At 41.5% G+C, this 21,467-nt stretch overlaps 1 protein-coding gene across 1 annotated transcript in view; it reads right to left on the minus strand.

Annotated features, from left to right (window-relative positions):
- Positions 1-12,917, minus strand: part of ank1b (ankyrin 1, erythrocytic b) — a 72,422-nt gene extending 59,505 nt beyond the window's left edge. Inside the window, exon 1 of the mRNA XM_061800890.1 lies at positions 12,549-12,917. Within this exon, the coding sequence (XP_061656874.1) occupies positions 12,549-12,674 (126 nt within the window). The 5' untranslated portion in view covers positions 12,675-12,917. The remainder of the gene's footprint in view (positions 1-12,548) is intronic.
- Positions 12,918-21,467: the final 8,550 nt, after the last annotated feature.

A 21,467-nucleotide genomic window follows, 5' to 3' on the forward strand; every position in this document is an offset into this window, starting at 1 on the left:
TAGCGCTGCACTAGCTTTCGCACCGCGCTAGCGCATTGCTGCTGTGTTACTGCTGCGTCTCAGTGATTTAGGTATGTTTTTTTTAACCGGCCCTGTTAGTGCTGTCCTACCATGATGCTACTTTTAAATCGGTATGTTTTTTTGTTTTTTGTTTTACGCTCAGCTCAGTTCGTGCTACCATGTTGTTGCTATGCTAAGCTAAGCTAAGCTAAGGTATTAAACTCTAAACTTTGAAAACTCTTTCTGTGTACCGTCTTTCTTTGTAAATATCTCTTGTTTTCAACGTGGAGTTCAATGTGGACACTCGCGGCTTTTACACAGGAGCGGCTTATGTATGTACCAAATGGTATTTCCTTTCCAAATGTACTGGGTGAGGCTTATAAAAGCCGGAAATTACGGTACATTCAAACAATGACCGTATGATGTTTGTGACGACAACCCGTCATCCAATTGCAGTACAATGAATTTGATACTTGCTGAAATGTCTGCGACATGTCTTTGTGTGCTGAGGAACAAAACACACCCTCATTTGTATTCTGTATATCCCCTGTGCTCAAAGAATGGTGGAAGCTAGTTTTGCTTTCATAGCAGCTCGATTCTGGTGCAAAGGGGCGCACAGCAATACTTATTAGCGCCACCCATTATTTTATGAAGCAGTCATATTGCTCCAGTTTTTCCTGCCCATTCATTTGCAGAAGCAGGACATTTTAGTAAACGGTACCTCATTTGCCAATCACTGGTGAGATTGTCAGTACATTGCGGACCTGGCGGAAATAGTCCGTTGTAACTATTTGTTTTGCGTTGGATAATAAATGCGGGCTGTTTTTTTTTTTCCCCCCTCCAACAAATTTCACCAGGCCTTCACAAATGATCCAACTGTAAAACACAATAAGAATCAGCACATTGCATCAAAGACTTGATAAAATCTTTGATTTTTGATCGTACGCCGCATGTTATCATGTCCACTTTCTGCGATGGAGTCGGGGCGTGCCTGGCAGCTGCTGTTTCAGTGCATTAGTGGACTTCTGAAGGCCGCACGATCCACAAAGACATCGAGCGCTGCTAATTCCATTACATAATGTCCAGTTCCACTTCTAAGTGTGTGTATGTTCACTATGAGTGCCTATCAACGTTGATGGCACGGCGCCAGTCCGAATCACTTTCCCTCTCCTTTGTAATGATTCTTTGGAATTAACAGCGCTCACTCATCCTGACTTTCCTAATGACCCGCGATGAATCATTAGCGCTGGCTATATCCTGTATGTAGGGCAATTATGTAAGTTAGACATGTTTCCAAAGTTTTATTTTAATGGAGTTCATGGAATGTGAGTCGCGGTTGAAGACATTTTGAGGTAGCTGCCTCCAAATAAATCTGTGGCTACAGCTCAAGCAACAAGCTACCCCACTCCCGCCCCCACCACTTCACGTGCGTCTGTATAACCAGGCAGCTGTTTAGATGGCTCATCAACATCAAGGCATGCCCTCATTGTGCAGTGTCATCCCGCAATCTCCATGGTTACGTCAGTCACCTCAGGCCACCAGACAGCTGACCCCGGGGTTTGTAATAAACTTTGCCACAAGATTTACGTCTCCGACCCCACCCGCACTGTGCCGCGGCTTACCGCCGCGTGGCCTTGCTAACAATGGTGACGGATGCTCTGATTAACGAGTACAGGAAGCCACAATATTTATCGAAAAGCCTCTCGTGTACCGAGTTGCGCTCTCTGATCAAAATGGTGCTACTGCAAGACACACCATTTTGTCGAGGTACCTGAAAATACAAACCTGTGCTGGCGCACTGGATTAATCTCTGAACCTCTTCACTCATGGAGAGATTAGCGGAGCAATTTTTCAACATGAACATATCTGCCACCGGGCGGTTCACAGCTTAATTAATATTTCATAACATTTTGTTCATATACTCATTAGACGCAGGTGTTCATTTCAAACCAGTAGCCACATTTAAGTGATTGTACTGTGGAGCAATGTCAATGAGTCCAATAATAGTATATGAAAATAATATTGTTAGCCTAATAGGATAATTTTCCAAGTCATTTTTAACTTACTCTTCCAAAATCTACATAAGGTTGAGACAAGGCAACTGTACTTTTGCTGGTGGTTGAATTTGCACCCCCCCCCCAAAAAAAAAAACCCCATCACATCACATCACATCACAATTTCCACTTTTAACTAATATCCAAGGTATGAATGGGTATAATATTTTAAAATCTGTGTAGAATAGACCACCTGCGGTCAAATATAGTGTACTACTAGTTTAGAACCAGCAGAGGCAGTGTTTATACAGTCTGACCTAGTTTGCAGTGGGGCTCAGTGATTAATCAAATTTAAAAAAAAAATTCAGAGGCTTATATACGCTGTGGCGACCCCTAACGAGACAAGCCGAAAGGAAAAGAAGAAGAATATACATGAATGGATTCCTAAATTACCAACTTTCTCACTGTATTTAGTGACTTTTCTGACTATTTAGCTACTTTTCTGACTCCTCTAATTACTTTTTTTTCACTAACTCTTTTAAAAAATGAGAGAAATCCTCTTCACATTGTTATATAAGAAAGGAGCTCATTGTAAGGCAATTATGGAGCCACTTGTGCAAAATATTGTCAGACATGGTGCCCATTCATATACTGTAAACGCCATTATTGCTCCACGTTGGAAGCTTTATATACACGGCACAAATATTTTGTAAAGGAAAAATGGTGTGAGAGCTCGAGGCGGTGTAATTTTACATGCAGTTAGAAGTCTAATTTTACTAATGTTAAATTATTAAACACTTATTTGAAATTTCCGATGTATAATAAGTATTGACTAGGGAAACTTGTCATAAAATTGTTTCCTGTTCAAATAATGACTAATTTTACTTTTAGTTAAGCTGTCACCTTGACAATTTTATTTTAAAGGTATTTTAATGGAGACAGTTTGAGCCTTGTCGGAAGTACATAATTCACTTTGGATTGATTTGTATGGGAAGAATTGCTTTGAAATCATAACAACTTGGAAGTCAACCAGCCTCACAGATTGGAACCAGTTCCACTTTAGAGGTTCCAAAGCAAAATTAATAATAGCAACTACGTACATCTGTTCAGCACTACATGAGTGTGCGAGCGCACCGGCAAAATGCAAAAATGAGAAAAATCATCCAGAAGAGGTGAAGACAGGAAAATGAACTTTGGTCATCGCTTTCGGAAGCAGTCCTTTTTAGAGCTGTCTTCGTTATTTCAGAATTAGTCTTCCTTTCTAACTGGACAGCTGATAACTCAGAAGTGTGACTGGCCTGGAGTTACATTTTATTCTGAAACCGTTCCCTTTATTGTAATTTATTTTATTTTTTGAATAGTTATTTTGTTTTTGAAATGAGTGAGGAAACCAGAGTACGCAGAGAAAAACATTTGCGAGCGTGTAAGCAAACGTGCAAACTCCACACAGAAATTAGGCCGCAGCCCGGATTCAAACGCCCACTCTCAGAACTGTGAAGCGGACGTGCCGACCTCTCACCACAGAGCCGCCCTCTCATAGTTAAACGTTGATTTCTGTAAGGGTTCACGATCTAAATTACATTTCACAATAAAAGCCAGTCTGGTCTTTCACAAGCCTTCAAATCTACCCTGATCAGCCCCAGTGGGTCCGAGTCGACCTTTCAAACTGAATTATTTAGTATTTGTGGAATATCAACGACATAACCTCAGAGAGATGAGAGATAACGTGCACAAAAAGAAGCTGATGATTAAAGGGGGCTTCAGGAAAACTCTAAAACTATGATTATCACCGGAGTGTTGACAAATAAACCAAGGACATGCTTTCTAGTCACCAAGTGTTATTGTGGAGTTACAAAGTTACATGTTTTTTTTTTTTTTAAGTAGATTGTTCTGAAAAGTCTTCACTTTGCACACTTTTATCATCCAATGCACAAAGTCACATTAAGAACCAAGCATTTGAGTTAATGAACCAAAGGGAACGGATCATCACTTTTGTCGTCGCGCCCAAATTTGTCCAAGAAAAGGACGTGATCAATATCATCAGTCACACTGCTTTCCTGGAATCACATCAGCACATAGTCAGCGACAGATCCAGTAACGCAGAGGCGGTGTGTGTCGTCTAAGGTGCAGCGTAAACCAAGGCTGGCAGGCCAATACTGCCCACTTGCCGCTTTGGGCCGTGCTGAGTACGGCTCTGCTCGGTTCGACCTTGGCCGCATCCGGGCCCTGCTTTTTCCTTTAAACCTCTTCAAAAGGCAACAAGCTACTACAGTCTTGCGCCACTTGTTCCTGTCTTATTTAGCGTAGATCTAATGGCATTTTTCATCTTTCATTGCAAAGAACTGACAAGTACTAACAAAGACATCTTTCTCTTTTACAAGCATGTGAACCCTCATGTCTGAAAACTAGCTAGAATTTGAAATGCTAACATTGGCTTCACAGATCACCTCACAACGATTAGATAAAATAATATGTGAATCTGAAGTTAGAAAAGTTCCAGGACGAGTATCACAAATGATATTCAGTCCACTATTTAAAATTCAAAGTCAAAACTGCAAGTTTTGCCCTTTGAAGTAATCTCCGTGGAATTTGAACACACTTTTTTTAGCTCCCTCTGCCAACACTTTATCCCCTCCTGAAAAGATTCTCGAGGGTTAATGTCGTCCAAGTCTTCAAAACGTTCTTTTGATGACTCCCGTTGAGCTATGAAGTTAGATATTCGCTTGTTTAAGAACATTTCCAAGTGAGATCATAAAGCCAATCAAAGAGCATAATAATGGAGTCTCATGAAACGCGTGTATCTACAAATAATTTCAGCATTTGTGTATTGATATCGTCATGTGTGCGAAAAATGAATTTTCTTGTATTATTATACATCAAACACAAAGTAAAAGCATTAGTATTCAAACTGAAACAACCTTTAAATGTGAAGGTGTCCCTTATGTCTAGCGATGTAGTATTTTTGGCATTATCGTCAAACACTTGGAAACAATGACTGGTCTTTCTGATTTCGAAGAAAAAGATGAGCTTGTCGGCGCGCAGAATGCCGTGAACCATAATTTCTCAAGTATAATGAGTCCTGAAGTATAATGCGCACCCCCAAAGTTGTCCTAAAAAAAAAAAAAAATCAGGAACAACAGGCTACAATGTGTCGCAGCTCTTCATAGCGCTAGGTCGCAATCAAAATGAGAGCTCAAACTACGTAGAAATGAGTGTAATAGGCTCCTCAAAAAAGTAAGCATTTCAATTGTGCACGGTATCCCGTTTTGATTTTAAATGTGCCCATGACGATCGTACTACATAGTTTCGTTAGTTAGCTGTTAGCGGTTAGCTCATGTTGTTTTGCTTCCGGTTTGGCCGCGTCATCGGCCAGAGTGAGGTCACATTTCTTTTAAAAGTGGCTGCACAACTAGCCCTTGTAGTCGACAACTTGTGTCTTCGTTTAAGTTAAAAACAAACTCTCGGGCTGTCGTTATTGGTGTTTGGTGCAGTAGCAACAAAGATGTTACGCGAACGATCGTAAAATGCAACGCCCCCTACTTCCCCCGAGGAGGTCAGAGTTCAGGTTGGTGGCGCACATTACCGTGATTTATATAAACATGTAACATAAGACATCAAATATCATATCGAAATGTATTTGTATACCTTTTTTTTAACCACCCTATGTACCTGTATACAACTATACAATGTGATTGTGTTTTTTTTTTCATCCATACCTAAATATAATACGCTCTCTTGACTTTTTGAAAATATTTTGGGAAAAAATTGCTCATTATTTTTGAGAACGTACGGTACTGTACAAGGTAGGTTACTGCATAAATCTTGTACTGAACGTTGAAGCATGAAAGACAATTATTTCCATTTACAAGAAACAAAGTGTAGGAGAATAATTATTATCTGATCATTTCATAACGAGTTGTGGTATTTCCATTACAATGTTGTACAAGCCAAGCTTAAGCGACGTAGATGTTATTTTTCTTGTGCGGCAAATAGTAGCAGAAGACAGTTAAGGCTACACTTCCAGAAAGTTACATAAAAGAGGAACAAGGCACCCTGAAGGCATGACAACACACATGCACATATGCACACCGTGTACACACTACCCATTAGCAGAACTTCAACTCTACTGTATTAAGTGCATGACCGAAGAGCCTCGTGTACCGCCACCCCAACGAGATAAGTGAAAGATTACTTCATCTTGTGGACAACACAGAACTGTACATGAACCAGAAAGAGATGAGCAAGAACTTTCATCAGCATAGCCTATACAGGAAGTCCTTGGTCTACAAGTGAGATCCGTTCCTACGGTACCAACTAATCTCGAATTTTGACTTAAGTCGGATTCCGCCATTAAAGTCAGAAATTTACACCAAAATACTTTGTATAAAAAACAAATACAGTGAAATAAAGAAGATGATATACTTGGCATTACTGCTGAGAGGTGGATGGAGAAGAAGAAGGGGAGGCTGTGCTTAGCTACTGCGAAGGAACCTGGTCCTCAATCCTCTCCATCTCGACAAGTATCAAAGAACCTTGTTTTGTGATTATTGTATCCGACATGGGAACAGAATCCTTCACATGCGCTAAAATATGGGCTTTGTCTTTAATAATTGTCACCACCGTCGACCGACTGAACCCTTGGTGGTGTTGGTGTCTCCCCTTTCTCCAATCTTTTTATGGTCTTGAGCTTCGTTTCCATGGTAATGGATTTTAATTTTGGCTGCAAAAGCATTGCTAAAAGACGCAGCTTTCTTCTTTGGGGCGATAATGTCCAAAAAGGATGGCAAAAAATGAGAAGATAATCCCGGCGCACAAATACAGACAAAATGGCAGACTGGGGACGGGCGTTGTAAAGTTGAAACGTCTTAAATTGAGACCGTCTTGTACTACTAGTCCAATATCATATACTATCCCAGTCTACTGTGACATTTACATGACTGGAGGCTTGCGATGACACGTCGCCGTGGAAACACTCACAATTGAGTACAATAAAGATGCCTCTGCCAAGGCAAGTCTTTTGGTTTGGATCCGGATTAAGGTGAAGATCCAAGAGGTTCTGTTGTCACTGTCAAAACTCAGTGGATTTTTTTTTTTTTTTTTCCTGTGGTAAGATTTTTTTTTAAATGTGAGCTCACATGTGACACAAATATATTCATGCTTGTTCTGACTTACAGTATGTGGCGTACTTGGAGATGAGCAACACAGCACGCAGCACACTTTTACGATCGGTGCGCCAAAAACCAACTGGGTCTGGCGAAGTGCTAACTGGTCATTTCTCATCTGTTCTTGTTGTCGTTTCTGTTGTAGGAAGACTTTGAGGACAGATTATGTGATATATTGCCACTTTCTCCATTTATATTTTCATCTCCCTGACTCAGTTCTCTTGCTAAGTGGCTCAATTTACCGTGACAATGACTCGGCGTTGACCCCGCATTATTTTTTCCCCCCTTTTCCGTAGTTACGCAACATGCTTAACATTTTCAGTTAACAATCATGACAACATTGCGAAAACTGACATTCAAAGGTAATATGATGTTTCTCAAAACTGACCGTTGTTACCACAATTTCAAAGAGTGAATATTTATCAAAGGATGGATTTGCCTTTCAGGTGATAATAAACTGGGTGAGAAGATTTAAGTAGCTACAGCCTAAATTGAATTTGGCAGTTGTACGGCAAGAAGGCGAGTCAGCACTCGTTAAACTACTAATGCACATTGGTGTACAATCCGTCAGGCAGTATGAGAACATTTCTCTTGAAACTGTAGTGGGCGACCTTTGTCCAAGGAGAGCCGGATGGGGGAGGCGCTACCATAGCACGCCGCCCCGTTTGATTTGCAACAATGGTAATTTCACTTAATTAATATACTTAGAACACTAAGACCTTGTGATGCCTAATCTTTGAATATCTGTCTCCATTTCCTACTTCTTATCAGTGCAAAGCAACAATCTAGTCAAGGAAGAAGGAAATAGAGAATTAGTAGAGTTGAAAAAAAAATAGATGCAATTGATGATTGTGTTGGGAAGACATGAATCTTCCAAAAGAGGATCAGACAAAAGTAGACATGTTGTTTTTTGTTATTGATGTTTAAATGATCACGACTTACAACAATATTTGGTTGTCCAACTCCCCAGTATTGGGTTACTAATATCATATACAGTGAAGAAAATAAGTATTTGAACACCCTGCTATATTGCAAGTTCTCCCACTTGGAAATCATGGAGGGGTCTGAAATTTTCATTGTAGGTGCATGTCCACTATGAGAGAGATAATCTAAAAAGAAAAATACAGAAATCATAATGATTTTTTTCACAATTTATTTGTGTGATACAGCTGCAACTAAGTATTTGAACACCTGTCTATCAGCTAGAATTTTGACCCTCAAAGACCTGTTAGTCTGGCTTTAAAGGTCCACCATGGGAGAAAGGTTTGTGGTCAGATGAGACCAAAATGTTCAAATTTTTTGGTGATAATTCCACTAACTGTCTAACTCGCTGGAGGAAGACAAATGATGAGTTCCATCCCAAGAACACCATCCCTACTGTGAAGCTTGCGGGTGGTAGCATCATGCTTTGGGGGTGTTTTTCTGCACATGGGAGAGGACGACTGCACTGTATTAAGGAGAGGATGACCGCGGCCATGTATTGTGAGATTTTGGGGAACAACCTCTTTCCCTCAGTCAGAACATTGAAGATGGGTCGTGGCTGAGTCTTTCAACATGACATTGAGCCAAAGCACACAGCCAGGAAAACCAAGGAGTGGCTCCGTAAGAAGCATATCAAGGTTCTGGCGTGGCCTAGCCAGTCTCCAGACCTAAACCCAATTGAAAATCTTTGGAGGGAGGTGAAACGCCGTGTTTCTCAGCGACAGCCCAGAAACCTGCCTGATCTAGAGAAGATCTGTGTGGAGGAGTGGGCCAAAATCCCTCCTGCAGTCTGTGCAAACCTGGTGAACAAGGAAAGTAAACGTTTGACCTCTGTAATTGGAAAAAAAGGCTACTGTACCAAATATTGACATTGGTTTCCTCAGGAGTTCAAATACTTATTTTCTTCACTGTAATACTTAAGTGTTCAAGAGACACTTGTATAGATTTTTTTTAATCTCTCTTGTGCTAAGGAAAAGGACATACTGTAATGTACTGAGCATTCCCCATTTATACCATACAGAAGTGCGTCAGACATTTTACAAGCTTGAAGGAGGCGATACTCGGTATGGAGAATATACTGCCTCTATCTAGACAGGTTGTTGTTTTGCCCTGAGGTAATGATCAGCGCTCTCACTACAATCGCTTGTAAACATTCTGGAACAACTCTTTCACAAAATGTTCTCCTTTATTTTATTTGCTGTATTTGGGGGGAAGGGGGGGGGATAAGTTACATTAAAAAAAGCCAAAGAAAAAGAAGTAATCCAAGGAAGACCAATAAATAAGTTCTCATGGGATTTACTGAGGTCTGACATCACGTGTGTATGTACATATATGTTACATATTTAAATACATATGTATATATGTATAAAGACGGCACGGTGACTCAGCTGGTAAAGCGTTGGACTCACTGTTCTGAGGACCCGGGTTCGATCCCGGCCTCGCCTGTGTGGAGTTTGCATGTTCTCCCCGTACCTGTGTAGGTTTCCTCCAGGTACTCCGGTTTCCTCCCACATCCCCAAAACATGCAACATTAATTGGACACTCTAAATTGCACCTCTTGTGTGATTGTGAGTGTGGATGTTTGTGTCTATGTGCCCTGCGATTGGCTGGCAATCAGTTCAGGGTATACCCCCCCCTCCTGCCCATTGATAGTTGGGATAGGTTCCAGTACTCCCTGCGACCCTCGTGAGGATAAGCGGCAAAGAAAATGAGTGGATGGATACATCTATACTTCAATATATGAATTGTCAGCAGCAAATATGGAGATGCAAGTGGAACAAAAATTCTGGAAAGCCACTGCAGCAGGAAAGTTTCTTTACTATTTATGACACAAGAAAGATGTGCTAAAAATTCAAAAGAGATTACGCAACATTCTCAACAGACCATCTTTAACATACAAAGCCGTATTCCAGTGAAGTTGCGAGGTTATGTAAAATATAAATAAAAACAAATTGCAATCATTTTCAAAGCATTTTCAACCTATTTTTAATTGAATACAAAAGAAGGACAAGATGTTTCATGTTCAAACTGATTAAAAACATCATCTTTCTTTTGAACAAAAATCAAAAAGCATTTGAAAACAACACTAATTGTGGAAGCTTTGAAAAGTGGAATCCTTCCCCATTCCATTTTCTGCGCTCGGTCCCAGAGACGAGGGCGGTGTTTCTGGCTGTTGTTCATCTGTGGCTTTAACTTTGCATGGTAGAGTTTTAATTTGCATTTGTGGGTGAAGCGACAACTTTAATAACTGGCAATGGTTTTCTGAAGTGCCAATGTTTTCTCTGCACAATGATCAAGTTTTTTTTAAATGTGGTGCTGGCTGAGGGCTCGAAGGTCACAGGCAATCAATGGTGATTTCTGCAGATTCTCTGAATCTTGGACCACAGATGATAAATCCCTACATTTCTTGCAATTGTAAGTTGAGAAATGTTGTTCTTCAACTGTTGGACTATTTTCTCACGCAGTTGTTTCCAACCTTGCCCGATCCTTGCCTATGAACAACTGAGCCCTCCGGGATTGCTCCTTTAATACAAACTAATGACACTCACTTATTAACCAGCTCACCAATTGACCATTTGACCTGTTGACCTATGGAGTGTTCCAAAAAGATGTTTTGTTTTGTTTTTAGCAATCTTCAACTTTCCCTATCTTTTGTTGCCCCTGTCCCAGCCTTTTGGGAATTTGTTGCACACATCAATTTCATTCTGAATATTTGCAAGAAAATAATAGCATCGATCAGTTTGAAAATCTTTCCCTAGCTTCTTTTTGTAGTGTATCCAATTGAATATAGGTTGAAAGGTATTTGCAAATCAGTGTATTCGGTCTTTATTTACGTTTAACACAACATCAAAATGTCTTTGGCATTGGGGTTTTGCACTTACACACACATTACATGCACACACAGGCACAATAATTTGGCATGAGTTTGTACACTAAAGAATGTACAGGAGGACGTGAAGAATCAAGTCCTGTTCTTTAAATAGTCCAGTGACGCCTCGAAGCTCTAACAATCAGTTCCGTGACACTGTTCAAACTCAGATCTTGACAATTTGAAAAACAAAACTCTCCGTTGAGATGAATTCTGTTTTTAAAGAATTAGTTCCACAGTTCAAACATTCACTGACTCTACAGCCAATTAATTTTGATAACATTCATGTGTTTTCCATCGATCGATTTTCACAATTGTCAAACAGGAAAAAGACAACGGGTGGCAAGCAAGTGGATGATGTAGAAGTTTATATCCTAACTCAGCTCTTCCATTCTTCCCTCAAACTGTGCGAGTATTTCACAATATTCCCGTCGCAGAAGATCAGTCAAGTCCTTTGTTCATAAATGATGTTAGTGCTATCCAGCTGACCGAAATGGGAACAAAAACAAGAAGTAGAAACCAGATCTATCGGGGCATTGATTTTCTTGGATACTCTGGACAAAAGCCAACAGACAAGGTCCGAGTCTTGACTCTTATGATTCCCCAGGAGTCCTCTTACTTCACGGTAATTCATATGGATACATTTTCATGAAATTCCAGAAAAAGCCAATTCCAAAAAAAGTTGAACATGTAGTTAATCCTGGCTAAAATGAGCTCTATTGACAACTCACCCACTACTGTATATCGTCAACTGTATGGCAATATTGCAGGGGGGGGGGCTCAAATGTATAGAGGTTTTTGTGTGCCCGGCCACCCCTAATCGAGTACCCCGAACACTCATCATCTCATCTTCGTTCACAGCAAACACTTCGCCTTGTCATCGAACTGACAACTATGCGACACGTGAAATGAAATATGCAATATTGATTCTCATGAATCATTTTGGGAAGGCTGAGTGTACGGGCAGTACAAAGCTCATAAAATGTGCACCGAAAGGCAGACCCAGCATGCGAGCGCGTCGGGGATGCAAGGAGGCAGTGGGGGGGGGGGGGGGGGGTTACGTTTTAAACAGATATGGTAATATGATGTTGAACTAAAATCTTCAGTATGCCACTGAAATATCACGAGTAGCTTCAAATCGGAATTACAATCACCTTTGCCTACATTTTGCATTCTACCCAGTCATGCGTGTATGAGGAGAATGCCACGGAGTTAATGTTGGTCTACAACAAAAATGCACCCAAGGACAGCAAACTATATTGCCATCCGTTTGTATAATCCTAAATAATCTAATAATCTTAAATCATGACCAGTGCTTCATTTGAGAAGTGAAAAGCCTTTCAGTGCCACACCTCCACAATCGTACACCCGCACACACACGCACACACCAGCTGAGGCCCGAGGACCAGCTGGGGGAACCAAGCAAGTGCCCAGTGAATGCTCTCCACCAGTCAGGAGGAAGCACAATCCCAGAACGACGGGCGACGGTGAAGAGACGGGAGGCAACGCCGTCGCATCCCTCATCACCCCGACACGTCTTACCTTGCGCCTGCGGTCCCTGGATCGATTCCTCTTTTTGATCTTCTCCTCCTCCTTCTCCCGCTGCTCCTGGGCGGCGGCCTCGGCGAGGTCCTTGGTCTTGCGGAGCTGCTTGGCGGCTTGCGCCATGGTGCCGCTGCTGCTACTGCTGCTGCTACACTGCTGCTGCTGCTGCTACCAGTCGTCCCCGTTTCCTCTCGCCCGCGTCCCCCGAGCCCCGTCTAGCCCCCGACTAGCTCCCCTCGGGTTGTCGCCGCGGCATGCGTGTGCAGTCGCTTGTGTTTTTCTTTTTTTCCCTCCCTCTTCGTCTAGTTGATGGAGACGCTATGGCAGCCGCGAGCCACACGCCAGCCTCAAGATGCTACAGCTAGTGGTGCTGATGCGGCCACTCATCCAGTCGCTCGCACTGCGCTGAATTGCCTCCCATCCCCTCCCCTAAGCCTATACCTCACCCACTCCCTCTCTCTCCCCACGTTGCTGCCGGAGACCAGTCGCACAGTCTCGCCTTTGGAAGTGCCGTAAATTTCCCTCTCGTTTGTTCTAATCGGTCCAGTGTGCCCATCTTTCGAGCGCTCCGTCTTCTTCTGATCTACATTGTTTGTCCCCCGCCATAGTCGCTCGTTCCAGGTAGAAAAAAAAGAACCAGGGCGCCAGTGCTGCAGAATGCCTTCACGCCCCTCACCACCCCCCTCCTGACTGTGGAGTTTGCATGGCACCCCTCCCTTCAACACAGACAGATGGTGGGTAAGAATAGGCAGATGTTTTTAAATGATAAAAACAGCGATCACCTTTTATATAATAAATATTAGGCCAAACACTGGTCTGCTTGTGTGATCACTGTGCGGCAATTATTTGGACAATAAACTGTAAACTGGACACTGCAGGCTGTAGCCTAGTTCATAAACTCGCAATTAATACAAATATGTTTCCCAAAATCTCCTCATTTGGTTCATCTAAAACACACAGCAGTAGATTGTTTTTCTCGGTACTCGCTCTTCAACAATTCCATCCATCCCATTGAGTTTTTGCTCTCCACATGCTGTTGTTCTGCACCTGCAGCACGGAGAAGTAATAACACCGATCGCTCTCGTCCTACCTCACCGAGCCCCCCCCCCCCCCCCCCCTCACCCAGTCCCCACACCTTCCTGTGCAATATCATCTTGTTGCGTAACAATGTGCAGCACCGACTGTAAAAGCAGAAGAGAGTTGTGTGACAAGACCTGGGTTTAATACTAAATATTCATTAGAAACATACCAATGTTGGATCCGTCCATTCCAGATTGAACCCGGGACCTCAGAACTGTGAGGCTAACACTTTACCAGCTGAGCCACAGTGTCGCCCATTTTCACAACTATTAATAATTTAAAAAAAAAAGAAAATGTGAACACAGGTGTAATCATATTTAGTCAAATTGGTAATACCTGAATTGACACGATGCACTAGCTATGCTGCTGTACAAATGCAATAAGCCAGTCAAATTTATAAAAAATAATTTTTGTGATGTAAAAAAAAGGAAAATGATTCAAATTTATGTTCAATGGGCCTCGACACGCATCTGCCACTGTGGAAAATGTCCTTGATGACCACAAATAATATTCAAATATTTCTTGTAATTACCTGTAATGACCCCCAGGATACATCACAGATATGTACGTATGTCCGAGTGCAGCCAATCCCAGTGTGTGTTTCTTACAAAGTGGTGTTCAATATAAATTGATCGCATAAATAACCTTATAAAGAGAAAACTACCACGACTGCTACTGACAACAAAAATAGTAATAATAGTAGGCGGCATGGTTTCACAGTTCTGAGGACCCGGGTTCAATCCTGGCCTGCCTTTGTTGAGTTTACATGTCCTCCCCATTTTCTCCGGGCACTCCGGTTTCATCCCACATCCCAAAAACATGCAACATTTATTGGACATTCTAAATTGTCCCTAGATGTGATTGTGAGTGCGACTGTTCGTCTCGATGTGCCCTACGATTGGCTGGCAACCAGTTCAGGGTGTACCCCGCCTCCTGCCCGTTGACAGCTGTGGCATAAGGTCCAGCACTTCCGCGACCCTCTTGAGGATAAGCGGCAAAGAAAATGGATGGATGGATAATGATAGTGCAAATGTAGTTCCATTACTAACCTAAACGACACAATTTTCACACATGTAATCAGTTAAAATCAAGAGCATGAACTGAGTTCCTATGTAATAAAGTAATTTAAAAAAAAATAGTATTGCAGCATTGTGCACAATTAGTGTATCCAGTAATGAATGAAATTAAAGGGTCAGGTATGTGCTGCGTTTGACTCAAGGGACGTGTCTTGCCTTGTTAATGTTGTTTGGCATCTGCCTCCCTCCTATCGTTAAGGAAGGCGGTAAATCATTTATGATCAACACGAAGGCGGCTTAATTATTTCCTGTTAGCTTCAGGGACACTTTAGTGGGCTCTGGAGGATTCTCAGGGGGCACGCGTGCAACGTGTCTTTCTGCAACCACAGCAAATCCGCAAGTGTCAGGGTTCGGCTTCGCAAGCAGCACTACATTTTAAAAACATGTTAGATAACACTTCCCTGAATTACATTTCAGGCATTATTCATAGGGGTATTTTTTTTTTTTTTTTGGGGGGGGGGTGCTGAGTTATGAGATTGTGCAAGTGTACAAAATAACACCACGACTAAGAGTGACGCATTTAAAACATGGGGGAATCATTTGCCAATTTCAACCGTCGTGTGAGCGCCCCCTAACGGCTATTGGGGATCATTACAATTGAAAGATTTTGCATCCATCCACCTATCCATCCATCCATTGTCTTTGCTTCTATATACTCGTTTTACCAGAGAAATAATCCCGCTTTCTTAGTTTTCCAGGCACGAAAGCAGTATATAAATCTCAACTGTATGACACGACTCAGTGCGTCATCGAGTTCGTGTTATTAAACATGATTTTTTTTTTTAAATCACACCTGAGTCATGCCTATTTAGCTTTTATCGCGTTATTTGTTAACGTGCTACGAGCTTGAAGTGCAGTTCTATCTTTGGTTCGCCATTGTAGTTATTTTTAGACGCTCGTTGTTTGAAGTCAGTGAAGTGGTGTGACTATCTTGCAAGCAGAGTCGCATGCTTTTTTTTTTTTTTTTTTTTTTTTGGCCTAAATCCAACGCAGACTGTACGCACTGGGCCCTTGATGATGACTTGCATTCCCTCAGTATTAAATACATAAATACATATCTAGGGTTGTATACGTGAAAATAATGCGGAGCAAAGTAAAAAGAAAATGAAGGCAAGTGTCCATTGTCAAAGCTTTTTGTTTCAATTAATTTAATTCTCAATAACATTCCTGATTTCATGGCAGGATAAGGAATTTTGTTTTTATCACCAACTTGAATAAAAATTTCATCACCACATTTAATTAAAAATATTTGGAGATGTATTGTAGCGATGGTAAATGGCAAGAACAAGGTCCGTGAAGTGACCGTGTTGGATTTTGAATTGATTCCAATTATCGCGTTGTAGCAAGTGTAGTAAATTTAGATGATTGTGTGTATATTTTAGACTATATTTACATGACACTTTAACTGTATTATGTATTCAGATTTTTCAGTAATGAAAATATTGCTGTACATTGAAACCCCACTGTACACGGTTTGTCATTTGCACATTTATCATTTGCATTTATTACTTGTATATATATATAAAATGTATAATTATTTGTTGAATTCCATATTTACTTACTTTTCGGGGAAACCCATTTATTAATATTCACTGAAAGACTAACTTAATTACTGGTTTTGTGCTCTGACCAATGCGGGAAAAAAATATTGCTTTGCCACCATATCTTAGTATCTTGGTGTCAATGAACTATGTTGAAGTGAGTTGAGGAGCTCCATTTAAAGAACAGTAGAGCTTTACCGTCATCATGTGGCAGCAAGCAATTAGAAAACTTTTTGGGTGTCAATTACTCATGGACTTTTGCTATTTGTCCATATAGTACGGTGGCCTGGAAGTGCATAACAATATAACAAATTGTGAAACATTTACAGTTATTAAATCGTTCTTATTCATACGGATATTCAGAATATAGCATCATGACTAGCCCCTGTTTTGTTAGTTTCTGCTTTTCGTGTCATATGACTGCTCTCGCTGCACTTCCCCAAGGAGAACTGTAGATGTCAGTAAAGATCCACTTTACGAATCTGCTGCTGGGTTGCGAGGCTAAAATATTTAGCAGGAGCCACTTACGTAAGATCATCCAAAGGAGCCCTGCGGTGAAATGTGCCGCGTCAAATGACAATTCGACTTCTTTGATAGATCATTCAAAATTGACCATTTGAAGGCTTCTAGACAGAAATAAAAAAAAATGTGGAACTTGGGCTACACAATAAGTGAAAGTTCCACTGTATTTTCTTGTATTTATTTTATTTTAATAAGTTGGACCTTATTAAATGCTCTCAGGGTTGTGTATCCGCTGTTTATATTTTTAAAATGTTAATACGTTTCAAACAGTTGTAAGTTTTTTCCTGGTACTTTTGGGGTAATGGTCTGGATAAGGTAACACAGTAGGCCTATCAGTTCTGAACCACAAAAATTAACTTCTCAAAACAATGAAAAAGTATATTAAAAAATGCCTGAAATAAAATCTTCCCATGGAACTAGTATGTATGAATTAACTTGATATAGGATTCTTTTAAAAAGAGGTACTGTACAGTATTTTGAATTTTCTTTTTGTCTATCTGACAATTTAGAAAAGTAGTACGGTAAGTACAAGTACAGTAATTTCCGGCATATAAGCCGCAACTTTTTTTCAACACGCTTTCAACCCTGCGGCTTGTGTGGTGATGCGGTTAATTTGTGCATTTTTTTTTTTAAGGACGCAAGGGGGCACTCGAGCGGAAAACAGTGTACCGGATTATAAGTAAGAGTGAGACCGGTGGAATATATGGGCCGGGGAAGTGGCTTTTACCGGTATGTGTTTTTTTTTTTTTTTTTTTTTTTACTGGCCCTGTTAGTGCTGCGTTAGCGCTGTGGTAGCGTGTTGCTGCTGTGTTACTGCCATGTCTCAGTGATTTTTGATGGCAAGTTTTTTTTTTAACCGGCACTGTTAGCCCTGTGCTAGCGTGTTGCTGCCGCGACACAGGGATTTTTACCCGTAAGGTTTTTTTTTTCCAACCGGCCCTGTTAGCGCCGCGCTAGCGTGTTTCTGCTGTGTTATTGCCACATCTCAGTAATTTAGGTATGTTTTTTTTAACTGGGCCTGTTAGCCCTGTGCTAGCGTGTTGCTGCTGTGTAGCTGCCGCGGCTGTTTGTGTTTTTACCAGTATGTTTTTTGTTTATTTTTTAACCAGCCCTGTTCTTGCTACCATGTTGTTGCTATGTTAAGATAAGCAAAAGTATTAAAATTTAGAAAACTCTTTCTGTGTACTGTCTTTCTGTGTAAATATCTCCTGTTTTAATGTGGGTTTCAATGTGGGCACTTGTGGCTTTTACAAAGGTGCGGATTATGTATGTACCAAATGGTATTTCCTTTACAAATGTACTATGTGAGCCTTATAATCCGGTACGATCTGTAGGCCGGAAATTACGGTAAATAGAATATGTTACGTTTTCACGAGAAATGATACATTCACAAGATAAGATTTTGGATTTGGGTTCGAATCTCAGCTGCGCCCTTACTGTGTAAAATGTTAATGTCAAATTGTTCATAGGTGTGAGCATGAATTGTTTACGTTCGTCTTGCAAAACTGCAAATGGCTGGCGACCAGTCCATTGTGCATGCCAAGAAAATGGACGGATGGGTCTGGGTTGCAAAGAAGCTAGAATGACACCAGCTGGATTCAGTATTTCGTGCAATGAGTTTGCATTCCTGAGCCGTACGTCACTGCAGAAAGTCTTCCATCGATTTTCAATTTTCAAAATAACATCCCACTTTTCTCACACATCCTCACTGCGACACGTCTGCAAGAATGAATCTCCCAAAAATCTTATTTGCAGCTCATCTAACCGCGTTGAGGGGAAAAAAAATCGTCAGGCTTTGCACGCCCAGCCTTCCATTAGGAGCCATTGATCACGATGGCCGGCCATGCCGGAGACACTCTTGTGAGAATTCGAGAGAGCTGGAGGGGAAAATGCAGTTTGGCGGTCGTCCAGAAATCATCTCAGCGTCGGCGCGTGGAAGCCAACATAGCACAATAGTGCAGAGTCGCTTCCTGTCAAGGGGAAGAATGCAGCAAACCTTCGCTGGGCTGACAAAGAGCCCACGTGAACCTCTTCTGTCAACAACTTATAGCAGAATACAAAAGTGTGGTAAAATACATCTCTATCCACATCTATGAGCCCTGCCTCGTCACACTTTCCTTAAAATAACAATATTTCTTATTTTTGGGGTGCCTTTCACTCCAGTGACAAATGTGCTTCCACCCAATTTGATGACATCATTGCAGTTGTCATGAGAGGAGATAAGTCAGGTGGGATAAGATCCAGTTTACCTGCAACTCTAATGAGGCTTTTTGTCACCATGACAACCACGTGCTAAGCTAACGGTTTAGTTTCCAAAAGCTATTTCCCCCCAAAACTGTGTCGAAAAAAAAAAACGACATAACTTTCTGTTGTGTTGTGAGGAGGTCACACCTGCACGCCCAGACTGCAAATTATTGGCACATGCACAAATCCACCACGAAATAAAAATAAGCATTATCAAAAGTGGATGACCTTACATATTTTTGTTTCCACAAGCCACCGAGACACGCTTTGTCGATTCGTGTAGTTGTGTGGCGCAGGACACAAATACAGCTGAACACTATTTAACAAGGGCATATGCATAATGTATAATTGTGTATTGGTTGAAAAAAAAAAGTTGAAGTCACTGTTTAAATGGGCACAGATTTAAGATTTAATCAATGATTCTTTCATATGCCACAAGAGGGCGCTGTAATACCGCTGGTGGTAGTCCAAAACACAGACTGTACTTTCTAAGGTACATGAATTACCTGTAAAGTTTCTCATTACAGTGAAGAAAGAGTAAGAGTGAGTGAGTGGAAAGTGTGATATTTGATGCTGATGAATTGAACATTAAGTTGATAATTTTACGTTGAACCGGTTGGAAATGCACGACTAATTCCTCTTCTGCCTCGTTCTATTTTCTGCACATTACAGTGCATTTAAATATGATTATCTGTTGTTGTCATTCCTTAAAATTCATACACATCATTCCTCTTTGCTCTCACTTTTAAGATCATTGAATACACTGAATGAAGAGGGGGGGGGGGACATTTTCCTTCTCCTCCTGCCCGGTTGCTGTGTAAAGAATAGTGTGAGCAAGAGAGATGGGGATGCTCAGAATGAGGAGACAGGGGGGAAAAAAGGTGTGGGGGGTGTCTCGTTTTGAGCTTGTGGGAAAGGAGGAGCAAGCTGCACTGCAGCAACTGGGCGTTGGCTCGATGGAGCCAGAGGAGAGAAGAGAGCCGGCGGATGATGTCAGCATAACACTGCTGGGACACGAGCCGAACTACACCGTCGTCTAACTTGTAGTAGCTGCACCCATGTGGTAGTAGTCCGGATACATATTACCACTAGTTTCAAGACTACCGGGGGAAATGAATGTGTCTGATGGTGACACGCAGTCACTGTGTGTGTGGCGTTGAATGATAATGGTTACCAAAAAAATGGAAGTGAAAATACAGTTTTCTGTTGAATACAAACGGACAATTGGGAAAATAACAAAGTATTTGTACTTATGTGGATATTTCACCTAACAGTACTTAACTCAAACGTTATATTTGTAATCTGGGTCTTGTCTCAGCTTCTTTCCATTAGCAAATGAGCATTTTTTTTTTTTTTATTTTTTGTTGCTCCATTCACAAGGTTAGAAAAGCTACGGGAACGAGTTTTGATAGCATAAATGGTCAGGTCACTGCTCGCAAAAGAGTTTCTTCATTGTATAAATTTAACAAAATTTAATGCAATCCATCCATCCATCCATATTTCTTTGCCACTTATCCTCACGAGGGTCGCGGGGAGTGCTGGAGCCTATCCCAGCTTCCAACAGGCAGGAGGCGGGGTACACCCTGAACTGGTCGCCAGCCAATCGCAGGTCACAAAGAGGCAGACAACAGTCGCACTCACAATCACACCTAAATTTAGCAATTTAGAGTGTCCAGAGTGTCCGGAGAAACATGCAAACTCTACACAGGCGGGGCTGGGATCGAAGCCAGGACCTCAGAACTATGACGTTAATGCTTTACCAGCTGAGCCACCGAGTGAAAGAATTTATTCTCACTCCTGTTATCAAGTACATGTGAAAGTCTGCAGTTAGTTATTAGTTCGTTAATTTTTACTTGCGTGTAGTGTTGAATCACTATTTTTTTTTACCAGTCTCTCTTTTTCATTTTATTTTTTTAAGGTACAGAGAGTGAGAATTTTTGCCACCTGAGCAAATGGAGGACCACCAAAGGGCTTTAATAAATCTGTTTTAGAACTTAGCCAACGGGGTTCAATGTGACTGCATGAGAAATTTGGCAGGAAATCTGGCAAAAAACGTACACATTAGTGGTACATTTGAACTGGACTGAGCACCGAATGCACTCCAGTCCCGGAGCAATAATGGACTCCACAAACATGTAGATTGTCCCATCCATCCATTTTCTTTACCGCTTATCCTCATGAGGGTCGCGGGGAGTGCTGGAGCCTATCCCAGCTGTCAACGGGCAGAAGGCGGGTACACCCTGAACTGGTTGCCAGCCAATCGCAGGACTCATGGAGACAAACAGTGGGCACTCACAATCATACCTAGGGGCAATTTAGAGTGTCCAATTAATGTTGCGTATTTTGGGGATGTGGGAGGAAACCGGACTGCCCAGAGGAAACCCACGCAGGCACGGGGGGAACATGTGAACTCCACACAGGCAGGGCTGGGATTGAACCCGGGTCCTCCGAAC

The sequence above is a fragment of the Syngnathoides biaculeatus genome, chromosome 17, assembly GCF_019802595.1.
Source record: "Syngnathoides biaculeatus isolate LvHL_M chromosome 17, ASM1980259v1, whole genome shotgun sequence".
NCBI classification, from domain to species: domain Eukaryota; kingdom Metazoa; phylum Chordata; class Actinopteri; order Syngnathiformes; family Syngnathidae; genus Syngnathoides; species Syngnathoides biaculeatus.